General features: G+C 38.6%; 1 protein-coding gene and 1 pseudogene across 3 annotated transcripts; both read right to left on the bottom strand.

The window, feature by feature from the left end:
- Positions 1 to 807: 807 nt before the first annotated feature.
- On the bottom strand, positions 808 to 7,704 carry LOC148741372 (uncharacterized). 3 transcript variants are annotated; one of them, XM_088739889.1, is made up of 7 exons: positions 7,414 to 7,704; positions 5,408 to 5,691; positions 4,758 to 5,007; positions 4,303 to 4,624; positions 2,934 to 3,049; positions 2,155 to 2,341; positions 808 to 1,239 (listed from the first exon to the last, which is right to left on the bottom strand). In XM_088739889.1, the coding sequence occupies exons 2-7, from the start codon at positions 5,689 to 5,691 to the stop codon at positions 1,181 to 1,183; spliced, it is 1,218 nt and encodes a 405-aa protein (XP_088596015.1). In that variant the 5' UTR covers positions 7,414 to 7,704; the 3' UTR covers positions 808 to 1,180. The 3 variants fall into 3 exon arrangements, with proteins under 3 accessions (XP_088596015.1, XP_088596009.1, XP_088596017.1); XM_088739883.1 differs by lacking the exon at positions 7,414 to 7,704 and adding an exon at positions 6,713 to 6,844; XM_088739891.1 differs by lacking the exon at positions 7,414 to 7,704 and adding an exon at positions 5,837 to 6,038.
- A 2,125-nt stretch (positions 7,705 to 9,829) lies between these two features.
- LOC148741371 (uncharacterized) lies at positions 9,830 to 13,358 on the bottom strand (annotated as a pseudogene).
- Between the last annotated feature and the right edge of the window lie 821 nt (positions 13,359 to 14,179).

Raw genomic sequence — 14,179 nt, 5'->3', positions numbered from 1 at the left:
CAATGCCTATGGAATGAACACAAATCTTGTTGTCGATGTGGTGTGCTAGCTGGCTTCTCCCTTTTTAGATCGATTATTCAAGGGGCTAAGAACAGCACCTGCCCCTCTACAAGGTGCGAAGGTTGAATTTCTTTTTATAGTAAGATGATTCTGAGTGTCTGGGTTGCAAAGTTAGGGTGTTTTAACAATTTAGGGGATTAAAGGGAACGATTTTCAGATTTGAATCTAAACAAGTTTTTCCTCAACTATTGTTAGTCATGTAGTGATTTCCAGATAATGTCCTGCAAATTTCATTGCAAAATTTTCCTGTAGAGCCTGTGAGTGAAATACAATTCTTTTAGACCTAACTCTACAGACTAAATGAGATACGTTTTACTCGTGAGCAATTATCTTAGTTAACTTTGGAGAATATCCGTTTATTATATCTTACCACATTTCCTCCTTAGTGGTGTTCAAACCTATCGATGTCTTCCTTTAAAAGTTGATTTGAGTTTAGAGTGCGTTTGCCAGTAATACAAAGGAAAATACAAACTGTTTTGTTCACAAAGTCCCTCTGAAAAGTTGTCAACGGTGAACTGTTTACAATCGTGATGTTCCGCGCACTTCAGAATAGCTGCTAGGAGATTATATGCAAAGTTACCTCCATTTGGCTTGAACATATGTCAACAATACACTCTTTTTGGCACGAAAATGAATAGAAAATACCTTTCATTTGGTGCAAAAATGTGTTCGAACATTAATTGTTCAGGGTGCGAAACACGAGGAAAACAGCGAGCTTAGAAGATCGAAGCCATAATTTGCATCGACTCACCCATCCACAAAGCTATTTATTTCACTTAATGTGGATATAAAACTGAATATATGCAGGTGAAAACGTCTAAAGCTCTTGATGATTAGTAATTCATTTAACCTTATTCAGCATTTAACTCAAAACCGAAAATTATCACAATGGTTCGATTGGCAAGCCTGAAGTTTCTGGTCTTAAATCCTCGCCGCTCTTAACCATACTCGTTGTTTTCTAGTTTATTCTTAAATATCTGGTGCCTGTTTATATAAGCAAACTACTCTCTTATTCTATTTAAAGTTGATCTCCTCTAGACTTAATGAGTTAAAACATTGTTAAATATCTCCTTTTACAAGCTTGTGATTCCATGTGAACGCAACATTTCTCAATTTTAATTTAATCATGATGGTTCGCGCCATCTTTCTCAATTGCTTCCCACTCTTCGTCAGATAAATCTGTGGAAAAAGTTTGTGTACATGATCATTTTTGAAAAACTTTTTTTTAATTCTTTAATCTTTTAATCATAGACTAGTGAGCAGCACTTCCGCGAAAAGTAGTTGTAAAACTTCTTGTATTTTCCTACGCGTTTCGTCTAACTGTCGTAGACTTCTTCAGGGAGTTTTACAAGTGAGAGTAAACGCCTGTATTTATAAGCCAAAGTTACAAGGGCCGATGACCGTAAAGGCTTGGCCGGACTTACGAGCAGGAACAGGCGAAGTTGTGAAAAATTTGTGAAAAGTTACACACGTGTAAGGCAAGGTGAGAAAACTATTTTGGGGGCCACGGTTTTAAAACTGGACTCTCAACCAGAAATCTCGTTTGGTTAGTTGTCAACGCTTTTTCGAACTATTGACCAAAAAGTCAAAATGTTAGCAAAGATCAGGCCCCGTTTGTCAGAAGGGTACAGGTATAACACTATCCCCAAAGTAAATATCTATCCGATTGATTACGCTTATCCATTGAGCAATTTTTTCTCACCTTGCCTTACGCATGTTAAATTTTTCACAAATTTTTCACAACTTCGCCTAATCCTGTTCGTAAGTCCGGCCAAGCCTTTACGGTCATCGGCCCTTGTAACTTTGGCTTATAAATACAGGCGTTTACTCACACTTGTAAAACTCCTTGAAGAAGTCTACGACAGTTAGACGAAACGCGTAGGAAAATACAAGAAGTTTTACAACTACTGTTCGCAGAAGTGCTGCACACTAGTCTATAATTAAAAAACTATTAAAAATAATTAAAAAATTAATTAAAAAAATAAAATATTTAAAAATTTAAAAATTGCTCGAGACATGATTGAGCATCTGTATAATACAGGGCACGATGAGTTTGCATTATTGCTGATGATTCATATACAACTGTTATCGTACCGGAAAGATTCCTGAAGACGACAGCATATCCATGAATGTCATCTTTAGTGAGGGCCTCGAGATCCAACGTACTCGATCCCACAGAGCAGGAAAGGTAGGCAGTAATTCTGAGAAACTCACAGTCAGCTGGTGTTATTGGACTCTCAACCAGAATTCTCGTTTTGTTAGATGTCAAAGCTTTTTCGAACTATTGACCAAAAAGTCAAAATGTTAGCAAAGATCAGGCTCCGTTTGTTAGAAGGGAACAGGTATAACGCTATCCCCAAAGTAAATATCTATCCGATTGATTACGCTTATCCGTTGGATAGCAATTTATCCGTTGGATAGTGTTATCCGCTCTTTGAACAACTGGGCCCAGATCAATAATGAGCATAGGAGAGTGACTGAAATAATAAATCGAAACTTTTCATCGACTTAATGTATAAAAGCTCATTTAGAGCATCGTCTTTACAACCCACCACCAGAAAACCATGAAACCTACTCGGTAAACTGCTATGTAGCTACAACATAGCGTAGTCTATGTGGTGATGCCAGCATCGATCGGGTACCAAAGAGCAGTTACCAAAGATCAACAGACAGACGAAAGTAGCCAGCTAGGCTGGTTTGCAGACAGAGAATTCTGGGCATCAGAAACGCGGAAAAAAGAATCATAAGCATATTGCAAACAGACAGACCGACATAAGGAAAAACCATTTCATCGAAGTGACATTCAATGTAATGGGTATTCGTAAGGCAATTCATGATCAGAACATTGAACTGAATGTCTAATGTCAACTTACCCAGGACAGATACTTCTGAACAAGCGCCTTACACTCTCCTCTATTCTTTGTTGGTAGAAGTACTTTGGTGAGAATAGGGTCAAGTTTCTTGAGATCGTCTGGAATAAGGGCAGCATCTGGTTGAAGAAAAAACAATTCTTGAAATTCGGTTACACTCTGTGCTCTGTTAGGATTATCTCGCTCAATAATAAAAATATGGCAGAAAAAAGCGGAGACCTGTAGTTTCTCAGACAAGTACGATTTATGGGTAATTTGGTTTTAGTAACTAAGCTGATAGTGTAAACTGGCTACCATAAAGGGTTTCAAAGCTGACGTTTCGAGCGTTAGCCCTTCGCCAGAACGATATTGGTGGGAACATGGTTACGAGAAAAGCAAGAATAAGTTAGTAGAATGAAAAGCGTTCGTTGATGCCTTTAGGATCGAGAGTGCCGATTTGAAAGAATCATTAGGTAGATTAAAGTATCTAGCGATTGGTCTTGATGCGTCCTTGTCATTCCTTTCTACGTCGCGAAGGAGGCGGAGGAAATTTCCGACCGCATTCCATTCACTCTCACATCTCACCCTGACAACCCCGTAGTTAAATCTATTATTCCTAAACACTTAAAATTACTTCAAAACGATCCAAGGGCTGGCGCTAGTTTTTGGAAATTTCCACTTATTCATTGAAACGTGACCAAAAAATAGGCAACATTTTGGTAAGAAGTTCACTTCAAACTAATGACCAACCCGGAACTTCCAAATGCGTTCGCACACGATGCAAAACTTGTCCTTTCATTCACAACGTTGAGAAAATATCGGAACCGAAGCGATCCGATGAGATTACTGATCCATTCACGTGCACCTCCGCCAATGTCATCTATTGCATAACTTGCACTTATTGCAAAAAAGATATATATTGGCGAAACAGGAAGACGACTAAGTGTCCGATTTCAAGAATACCTGGAAACGTCAGCTTTGAAACTCTTAACGGTGGTTAATTTACATCATCAGATCAGTTGATGATGACAATTGGTCATAACCCCCTTTATTCATTTGAGTAGGAATTATAGTTCCGAATCTTCCAATGAAGCAGTGAAGGCACGCAAACTTAAGTTATTTTTTTCGAAAAAATGCATTATTCTTTAGCATCATAGATCAAGCCGTTTTTGCAAAAAAAGGCCTTTTGGCGAAAAAAAAAAAAAAGCAGTTGAGCTGAATGAGGGCTCACTTTCGTCCGAGTACAAAAATGCTTTTCTAATACACTTATCCATGGCATTTCGCTAAATACTTAAACTCAAAAGTCGCTCTCGATTTCGAACTCGCCTTATACTCATAAGGTCCCTGAACTACTTGTGAAAAGGGCAGAGGTCCTTGTGTCAACCAAACTTACCAGGCAGGTCAGTCTCATCTGAATATGTTTCTACGTAGGTGCTATCATAATACGGGTCCTCTTCGGCAGGATTGCCGCCAAACACGTCCCTGTTAACTGTTTTACCAACATATTCTCCCCTCCGGATTTCCAGTCTGTTGTCATCCTTTAGGTAATTAACATGGCAACACTTGAAGAGGATCGGCGCAGTGGAGTTTCGGGATGCCACCTCTGGAAGAGACCGCGAACTGCAGTAGCGAGCATGCACTTTTCCAGGTTGAAAAAAATGTTTGAAGAAGGGACTCACTTTTGGCGGCACTTCGCCACTGAATTCGGTCTCGGTCTGAAATAAGATCAATACAAATGTATCTTTCCATGAGTTGGCAAATTTTCTAAACACTCCGTCGGAAATTCAGTAGCTTGGGGTGTGAAGAAAGGGGACATTTCTCCAAAACTGATAACTCTCGACTCTATACCTCTTGCTTTCTCTCTCCTTCAAGTTGAAACTGATCGCTTGAAATCACGGACGTTATCAGAAACAGCTCATCCCCCTTAAAGCCTTTCATTTTGTTGTAATCTAAAGGAGTATTTGCAAGTATTCCACGGAGATCTGGATCGTCAATGTATTTCTGGCTGAGTTTACCAAGTTTTAGAACTCCTTGATCACCGCTGATCTTAATGGTTCCCTCCAGATATCCTGAGAAACCCATGCTGTACTCCTTAGCACTGAGGGGATAAACAAAAAGCAAGATCGTGAACTAGTAGATACCTCAGTATTCAATCAATAATCAACATCTGCCTTTGGAGGTTATAGCGTGCGAATGTTGGGGAACGTCTAGCTTTATTTGTGTGCTTTTCAAGTATTTCGAACAAAACACCAACAGATGACTAAGTAGCTATAGCGGAGGAGCGAAGAGAAAAATAAGTGTTCGGCTCACAAAATGTCTCAATGGAGAAATGAATTTTACGGCTAACGGTTTAAATCTTCGCGTTTTTGCGTCTAACGGCCGATAAATTTTTGGGCTGCTTTACGGCAAACGGGTAACTCCATTGAGACACTCAAAATGGTATGGATTAAAATTGACTTTTGAGTAATGACCTTCAAACTTCTTTATCAAGTAAATACCTGTTACCCATATCAATGGTCGGTTTGGACTGACACATTTCCTCTTTGACCTGAGATTTCAAGAAATCACGGAAAATCGTAGCTTCTTTGTCACCTTGAACAAATTTCGCCAGTTCTGCAAGGACTATGATTTCATGTGTTCCTCGTGGTCGTTTCCATATTGACCGAGGTCTTTTTACAGCAAGCGCCAGAGGTTGTATTTTCTCAGATTCTCCATGAAGAAAGGGATAGTATCTACGGCTGAAGTTCTCCTGAGCAAACTTTCGAAGTCCTTCTTCTAACATCTGGAAACAAATCAAATGAAATCATGTCTCACTTGCGACTTCTCTTTCTACGAACCGGCTCTCTTCTTACTTGTCTAGTATTATAATTATATTACTGCATAAAGAACAAACAGACTAGTCTTGTGAATGACAAAGTCCTATATACCTGAATATTAGTTAAGTTTTCTGTGCAGAGTTATCCTTCAAAAAGAAAAGAGCGAAATTTATTAATTTTGTTTCTTGTTGAGGGAGCCGAATCTCTAAAAAGCCAGAGTCATTACATTATTAATAGGTTTGCAACTTGAAGGTATAGAAAACAAAAGATCGTCATCTCCTATTCCACTTCCAGGTGACGAATCGGCTGCCAGATTTGCCGACGTCCATAAACCTGTCACAGGCCAAATTTTCTAAAATGACATAAAAGTGGAGAAACCATCACAATAACTGCGTGACGATCTGAAACTGAGAGTGCTAGTAATAGTTTTCATAGCATTATTGTTCCGTTTTTGCGAATAGTGTGTTTTATGTGATATATTAACTCTACGAAAGCAAATTTAGATAATTACCAATGAGGTACCAATTAATGTTGGTGGTCAATAATGCAGCGCATGCGCTTTAGAAGTAAATGATGTTTATGTAGTCAGAGTCTTATTACATCCGTCGAAACCAAAATGTGTTGCCTCTTTTTATCGTTTTATGTAGTTTAGACATGTTTACGTGTAGCGGAGGCATTCCAGAAATATCCCAGATGCACAGCAATTTAACGCCGGTGCTGATATTCATACTTCCGTAACAGGGACCATAGGGCAGTCAGGGCGGCAACGCCAAGGAAGACATCGATGAAAAAAATTCATTTCTACCTTTGATTAAAATTTCAAAAATGGCTGCATGTGTTTACCGTCCCTTACGGCGCCACACCCGGCAACTTCAGCATGACGTATATAAGCAGTGTTGAGTTCCAAATGGAAATTTATGACAAGTAGTCGTTGCATTGTTGTTTTCCAGAGGACATAAAGGAAATGTACAAATTTTTGAAACGTACGTGCTGGCTATTGTTTATTAGTTCTTTTCCTTTGCCACGTCGTCGTTGCCGTCGTGGTTTGCTTAAGTTCTCTGATAATATAATCCCGGCAAAGAAAAAAACATCCGTATTGCTCATTCCTCATTTTGATGATCTACCATCTGAATAAATGCAAATACATCTTAATCTCCAGTTACTTTAAGCACATACCAAGAACGGCACGTTGAATTAAATGGAAATCAAAACACAACTTTATCATTTTCATCCTATAGCTTCGTAGCTCAGTTGGCAGTGGCGCACCACTGGTGTCTAGGGGGCACGGGTTTGAATTAATCAAACCCCTTCCAAAAAAATGAAGACAAACACAAATACAATAAAAGATTAACAGCTTCACTGAAGGGAAAAAGACTACTTTGGTATTTCAGGAACGAAAGGAAAGTTTTGCCAAGAGTCAGCGTAAATGGAGTCCTTGTGGTGACAATTACAGCGCGCTTACCAGAAATTTAGCGCCGTTAAATTCCTCGCTACTTCCCTACTTTTTGTAAGCACTATACCTATGACTTTACTAGATCAACCAAGAACTTTAACACATCAGCTTCGTTGTTGAAAATTTTGCGCATGATATAATAAATGGAAATTATAAGAATTTCACATAAGAAAATTAGTTGCATGGCAAAATCAATGTTTAATAAAAAATGGAAAAAGGAGGAAAAACGACCTACCGTTTGGAACAAAATAACAGTGTTGAATGTAGTTTTGATAACAATTACACCAACTCAGGTTATGAAGCATTGATTCATTCTTAAATGGGCTCCCGATTCGCGTATGTATTTTCGATAAGCTGTTTTGATCTTGCAGTATGATTAATTTCGGTTTCTTCGATGACGTTTGCTATCACAGGCCTCCCGATCGTAGTATTTGAAGGGCATTTTTCTTATTTTCTTTCTGGTTATGCTGACATTGTTTGGCTTTGTTTTGTTTTGTTTTGTTTTGTTTTTTTTTTTATTCAAGATCTAACATATTTGAAGTTGGGGAATTCATCAACTTTTCCGTCTGCTCAAGGATCTCTTTTGAGAGGTTTTTGATAGAGAATCGATTTTCTCCCAACTAATTGAGGCAACTCCGCTTTTTCGGTGCGAGCGGGTAACTTCATTCGTACACGGACTCAAAATACTTTCAAGCTTAGCGACTGCGACTTCTCGAGCAAGACAACACTTGCAAGGGTGTGGGAGTCCGGTGCGTAGTGTTTTGCATAGAAGCCGCTGAAGTGTTCTAGGTTCAATAAACTTGTGACACCTGCGAAAACTAGTCGCAGGTATTGATATGAATTATATTCGCTGGAACAATGATCTTTGTCTTTTCTTTCAAATCAAACGATCAATCTAGGTCGGTATTTTTCTCCAGATTTCAGTCATTGTGAGGTTGAAAAGTTCTTCACACAACCATCCGCACAAGAGATCTTTCCAGAATAAGGATTAGTTCGCTTTTAGTAAATTTATCAGCCTTTTCGTCGAAAAACTGAATTTGAAGTTACCAGCCTTTCGCTTAGTTTTCGAGCATGAGGTGTCTGGAAAGAAAAACTCGACGAACTGAAGTCACATGCAAATCCTCTGGAACGAAGGGGAAAGGTGGGAGGGGTGGGTGTTTTAACTTCAACTGCTTATATATAGGATGAGTATCTTGGAGAGGAATCCACCTGGAAGGGGGAGAACTTATTTACTTACGGAACTGCGTAGTGGAAAGGTTTTTATTTCTAATAGAGCTCATTTCAATGGAGTGTCCTAAAGCCCGAACCAAAGTTATCACAGCAGCCAATCAGAGAAGGAGAAAAAATCCTAAGGAGCTAATCAGGACTCAGAGCTGATAATAGTGATTGAACCGATGGCATTTGGTAATACATTTGGAGTAATCATTAAGTAAAGAGAAAAAAACATTCAGTTGAACTCTAAATGTGAGTCTAAGTAAAGCGAATAGCTGGCTTAAACTTAATGAAATGCAACTTAAAACTAAGTACTTACTTATTGGTACTGCGAAAAAACTTTATCACAGTGAAATAACTACGTTGGAGCTTTTCTTAGACAACGTAAGACTTGAGGAATCAGCTGGAGAAAAAACTCTTGGTGTTGTGATTGATCCCTATCTTTCCTGACACATTGATTATCTTATAAAAAGTTGAACTCTAGGATATTTCTCCTCAAGAGGGAAAAAGTGTATTTAGCTATTGAATATAGAAAAATGTTATATAATGTTCTCATTAAGCCAATTCTTGGGTACTGTTTGGGGCAATTGTTCGGTTGAAAACCTTTAAAGGTTGTTACAAGTACAAAAACGATGCGGGAGATTAATTTTGGACGCCACCATCAACGATAGTTCCGTTGAACTTTTTAATAAATTAAGCTGGTTACCTATTGATGACATTGTAAGCGTTAGAAAACTTTGTATGCTACATAAAGTTAGCCAAGGTCATTGTCCTGAATATTTTAGTTCATATTTCAAATATGTCAGATCTACACATGGTTATTGTACTAAATCTGCTATCTGCAATGACGTTCTAACACCATCTTGTAAAAGAAAATCAGGGCTTAGAACTTTCCACTCAAGTGCATATAGGCTATGGAATAAACTAAGTAACTCTTTTAGAAACATAACTTCCCACTCAAATTTTAAGATAACGTTATTGAAAAATTTTATTAAAGAAAATACCTCGATAGAGCATTTTAAGATCAGTAGGACGTTTTAAGTACAATTTTTAGTATTATGAATTTTTTATTAGGTATTTTTATATTTAGTACGAGTTTTTGGGGGCCATGATGTAAACTACCGGGTAACCAGTAATAATGTATTTTACCCTCGGTAAATAAAGTGTTTGTTTGTTTGTTTGTTTGTTGAAACTCAGTGTTAGGTTTATATCATAGTTTGCCAATCATTGAAGAAACTGGCCGGCTCTTAAATCATCGCCACCTTTAACCATGTTCGTTCTTTTCCGGTTTATTCATAATTACCTGGCGTGTTTATACTACCAAGCTACTTTCTTAATCTGTTTAAAGGTTATCCTTAACTGAATAATATTTTGCGAAGTAACTCATTAAAGGACCTTCCAATTTAATGCAAAACCAACATTGCTCAATTTCAAGTTAGTCATGGGCTAAGGTTTGCGCCATCCTTCTCAATTCATTCCCACTTTTCATCAGATAAACCTGTGGGAAAAAAAAGCATACTTGATTACTTTTAAGAAACCTGCATTTGTGATTATGTAGTTAGTACACTATGTTGTACATTGATAGTAACGTTTCAAGGAACGAGCGCAGTTAATACGGGTGCCTGCGTCTGCTGCGTAGAAGTGTCCCGTAAATATGGGAGAAATGTTTGGAGTCTCATAATAACGGGCATGGTGAGATTGCATTCATGCTTGTGGTTCAATTAAAATTGTTTTCTTACTCAGAAGGTTCCTGAAGACAACAGCATATCCATGAGTGTCGTCTGTGGTCAGAGCCCTCAGATCCAAAAGGCTTTTCGGTTCCTCCTTACAGGAAATATTGGCAATTCTGAAAAGCTCCCTGTCACCTGGAGTTATTGTCTCTGGAACCACAAATCTGCTTTGGCCTTTTGTTAACGCTTTTTCAAACTAATGACTAAAAAGTCTCAATGTTAACAAAAATCAGACTAACAGTCAACCTAAAAGTGTAAATAACATAGTAACTCGAAACTCTTGATCGACTTGATATATACACGAACCATATAGAGCGAATCGACTTTCCAGAGCGATTGCCAGTAAACCATGAATTCAACCTTATTCGATAACGAACAATTATGTGGTTACAACATATGTGGTCGATATGGAAATGCAAGCATCGATGAGGAATCAAAGAGCAGTTACCAAAGATTGATAGATAGACGCAAGCAGCGAGCCAGGCTGGTTGGCAGACAGAGAATTCAAGGCATCAGAAATGCAGAAAAATAGAATCACAAGCAAAATGTAGACAGATTACAGACAGAAAGGCAGTAAGACACAGGACAGACGATCCATTTCAAAGGATCCTTCTTTAATTTAACGGCTATTCGCAAAGCTATTCGGTGTAATGACATCTAGTGCTAAAGTTAACTTACCCAGCACAGATACTTCCGAACTAGAACCTTACGTTGTTCTCTATCCTTTGTTGGTAGAAGCGCTTTGAAAAGTATAGGGTCAAGCTTCTCGTAATCTTCTGCACTAAGAGGATCTGTTTGAGGAAAAATAGCGTCCCTGAAATTTGATAATACTCTACCATGCTATGTTAGGTTTTTTCGCTCGATAAGAAAAAAAAGGATGACAGCGAAGACCTTAAGTTTCTCAGACGAGTACGACTTATAGCTCGAAATCTTCCCGTAAAACAGTGAAACAGGGGCGGAGAGGCACGCAAACTTGCCTAATATTTTACAGGTAAATGAAACATTCTTTAAGACATAGAGCGAAACCTTTGGCAAAGAAAAGGATACAGAGACGTTAGCAGTTCAACATTTCACTTTGGTAAGACCCGAATTTTGTCCGATGACAGTTGAGCAAAGTCTGTAGCTCTCAGAGTACAAAGATACTTCACGGAGAATATATACTTACCCTACGACTTAAACTCAAATCTCGTTCTTGTTGTCGAACTCGTACGTCAGAACGTCCCTGACCTACTTGTAAGAATTATAGAAGTCTGCGTATCAAACACACCTACCTGGATGGTCAGTCTCGTCTGGGCATATTTCTACATAGGTGCTATCATAGTCCGGGTCCTTTTCCCCAGGATTGCCGCCAAACACGTCAATGGTAACTGTTTTACCAACAAATTCTCCTTTCCAGATTTCCACTCTGTTTTCTTCCTTCAGGTAAATAACACGGCAACGCTTGAAGAGAATCGGCGCCGTGGAGTATCTGGATGCCACCCCTGGAGGACAAAATGAGCTGCAGTACCGAGAATGCACTTTTCAGGTTCAAAAAAATGTTTGAAGAAGGGACTCACTTTTGGCGGCTCTTCACTATTGACTATAAGCTCGACCTGCAATAAAATGTCTCTTTCGATGAGTTAGGTTATCACTCCGTCCGTAAATCAGTAATTTGGCATGTAGGGTAAAGGAGATCAATTCTTAAAAATTAAATAGTAACTCTATCGAATAAAAACTCTCATAAACCTCTCAGTCACCATGATGAACCGACTACTGTCTGTACTCGGTCCAATAAATCCTGAGGTTCCGGTATTTATTTGGGAGTAGAGAAATTTGCTTTGTAACGAAATATTTTTCTATTAGATATATCAAAAAAGTTGAAGTGGTAAATTGGCCACCGTAACGATTACAAAAGCTGACGTTTCGAGCGTTAGCCCTTCGCCCTTTCGCTCCGACGAAGGGCTAACAATCGAAACGTCAGCTTTTGTAATCGTTACGGTGGCCAATTTACCACTTCAACTTTGTTGATATAACCAAATTATTTCGTTACTTCCACCGACGCAGCCCCAAACAGTTTCTTTCGAAACTATCAGCCTTTATTCATTTGTATTTTTCTTTTAGCCTGCTTCCTGCTTTGTCCAATCTAGAAAATTTACAAACGGGGACGGAGGTGCTGGGGCGGGAATTTCCACTGCGACAAATTTCCGTCTGAGATTGAGTCAAGGGAAAAATATTTGATACAATGAATATATGAAGTTCATATATTTTGAACTGCGGTATTAGATACGTATGATGCACGATCCTTCGCAGTAGATAGCGCTATTTATGCAATAGCGAAAATCAGACCTGAAAAAAAAAAAAAAAAAAAAAAAAAAAAAAGAAAGAAAATTGAGTTTGTTAGCTCAATTGATAGAGCGCTGCACTGGTATCGCAGAGGTCAGTGGTTCGAATCCCGTACAGGCCTGATTTTTTTCAGGTCTGATTTTCGCTATTGCATAAATAGCGCTATCTACTGCGAAGGATCGTGCATCATACGGAAAAATATTTGTTGCAATACCATGCATGGTTTGCTCGAACATAGATTGACTTCATTTTCGAAGTAAAATAATATATAATGAAAAGGTTACAATCCTTTTTTTAGCGTCCCTTTTTCTTATCAAATATTGATACATACCTCTTGCTTTTTCTCTCCTTCAAGTTGAAATTTCTCGCTTGAAATCACGGACGTTATCAGAAGCAGTTCATCCCCTTTAATGCCTTTCATTTTGTTGTAATCTAAAGGAGTATTTGCAAGTATCCCACGGAGATCTGGAGCGTCAATTTATTTCTGGCTTAGTCTACCTAATTTTAGTACTTCTTGATCGCCACTGAACCTGATGGTTGCCCCCGGATATCCTAAAACAGTTAAACTGTACTCCTCAGCCCTACTGGAATCAACGAAAAAGTCAGATTCAATCTACAATAAACATCTTCCTCTGAACGTTTGACCAGAATACCAATGTCGGAGAGTATAGTGCTTTATAGCAAGTTTTTCAAGTATTTCGAAACAACACCAACGAAAAAAACTTAAAACCAGCAGAGAAACTTAGAGCCGGGTAAGTTTCTAACATTGTATGGATTTTAGTAATTACCTTCGAACTTCTTTATCAATGAATTATTACCTGTTATCAATGGTCGGTTTGAACTGAAACATTTCCTCTTTGACATGATTAATTTCGGTTTCTTCAATGTTGTACCACATGAGGTATGGGCTGGGCATGTGTTGGGGAGGAGAGTCCACCAGGGAGGGGATGGGGAGGGGAATTTATTCACAACTAGCTGAGGGACAAGGAAGAACTCATTGGTTTTCTTTCCTCTTTTGACCCAAACTGAATTTAAGTCTTGAATGTATTTGGTTGAAAGCCTTCGATATTTAAAACGAATAATAATACAGGTTTTTATTTTCTACTGTAAAGGAGGGTGCAGGGGAGCTTACCAAAGAGGGAACCACGATAAGAAGGCCACTCGGGTTCGGGATAAAGCGTAGAAACGAGTACGTTTATTGTCAAATTGCATGTTTAATTTTTTCGAAATTCTAGGCTTACACTTTTCGTTACGCCCTTGTTTCCAGTTGCATCGCATCTTTTTGGAGGTATTGCATACCAGTTTGGTAGGCCATGTTCATTATGTTTGAACGCGAATTACGAAAACTAGGTCGAGTGCATCAAGTTGAGGCCTTTTTGGCAAACTTCCCGCGAAATATGAATAGAAAGGCAGAAAGTTTCATATGGAGTTTGAATCAATTCAAGTTAAGCTTTTCTTGTCTTTTAATACGTTTTGATTGGAAATGTTAGAGTTTTAGGGCGAGACTCTGTACAGTAGTTCAAAGAGGCGAGATTTTTTCTCTGACGAAACGTTTCTCGGAATTATAAAAAATCTCCATTTTAGGCACTAGACACAGTTTTTGTGTTCTAAGACACATGTCGCAGTTAACTGTTTTATTGCGCACAGTGAGCACAATGAGTAAGCACAACGAGCGCCAAGCGATCCCCAGTTAGAAAATTCAAATAATGCGAATTTATTAGTTCTAAGCGGCGGCGG

The sequence above is a fragment of the Stylophora pistillata genome, chromosome 1, assembly GCF_964205215.1.
Source record: "Stylophora pistillata chromosome 1, jaStyPist1.2, whole genome shotgun sequence".
Taxonomy (NCBI): domain Eukaryota; kingdom Metazoa; phylum Cnidaria; class Anthozoa; order Scleractinia; family Pocilloporidae; genus Stylophora; species Stylophora pistillata.
The sequence above is the reverse complement of the archived record's forward strand: the minus strand, read 5'-3'. Positions and strand labels throughout refer to the sequence as shown.

Excerpts from the sequence above, each read along its gene's own strand:
- LOC148741372 (XM_088739883.1), bottom strand. The coding sequence starts at position 6,829 with ATGAGCAATACGGATGTTTTTTTCTTTGCCGGGATTATATTATCAGAG. Across the intron at positions 5,692-6,712 it reads TAATAAACAATAGCCAGCAC|ATGTTAGAAGAAGGACTTCG; the intron begins GTACGTTTCAAA and ends ATTTGTTTCCAG. Across the intron at positions 3,050-4,302 it reads AGATGAGACTGACCTGCCTG|ATGCTGCCCTTATTCCAGAC; the intron begins GTAAGTTTGGTT and ends TTCTTCAACCAG.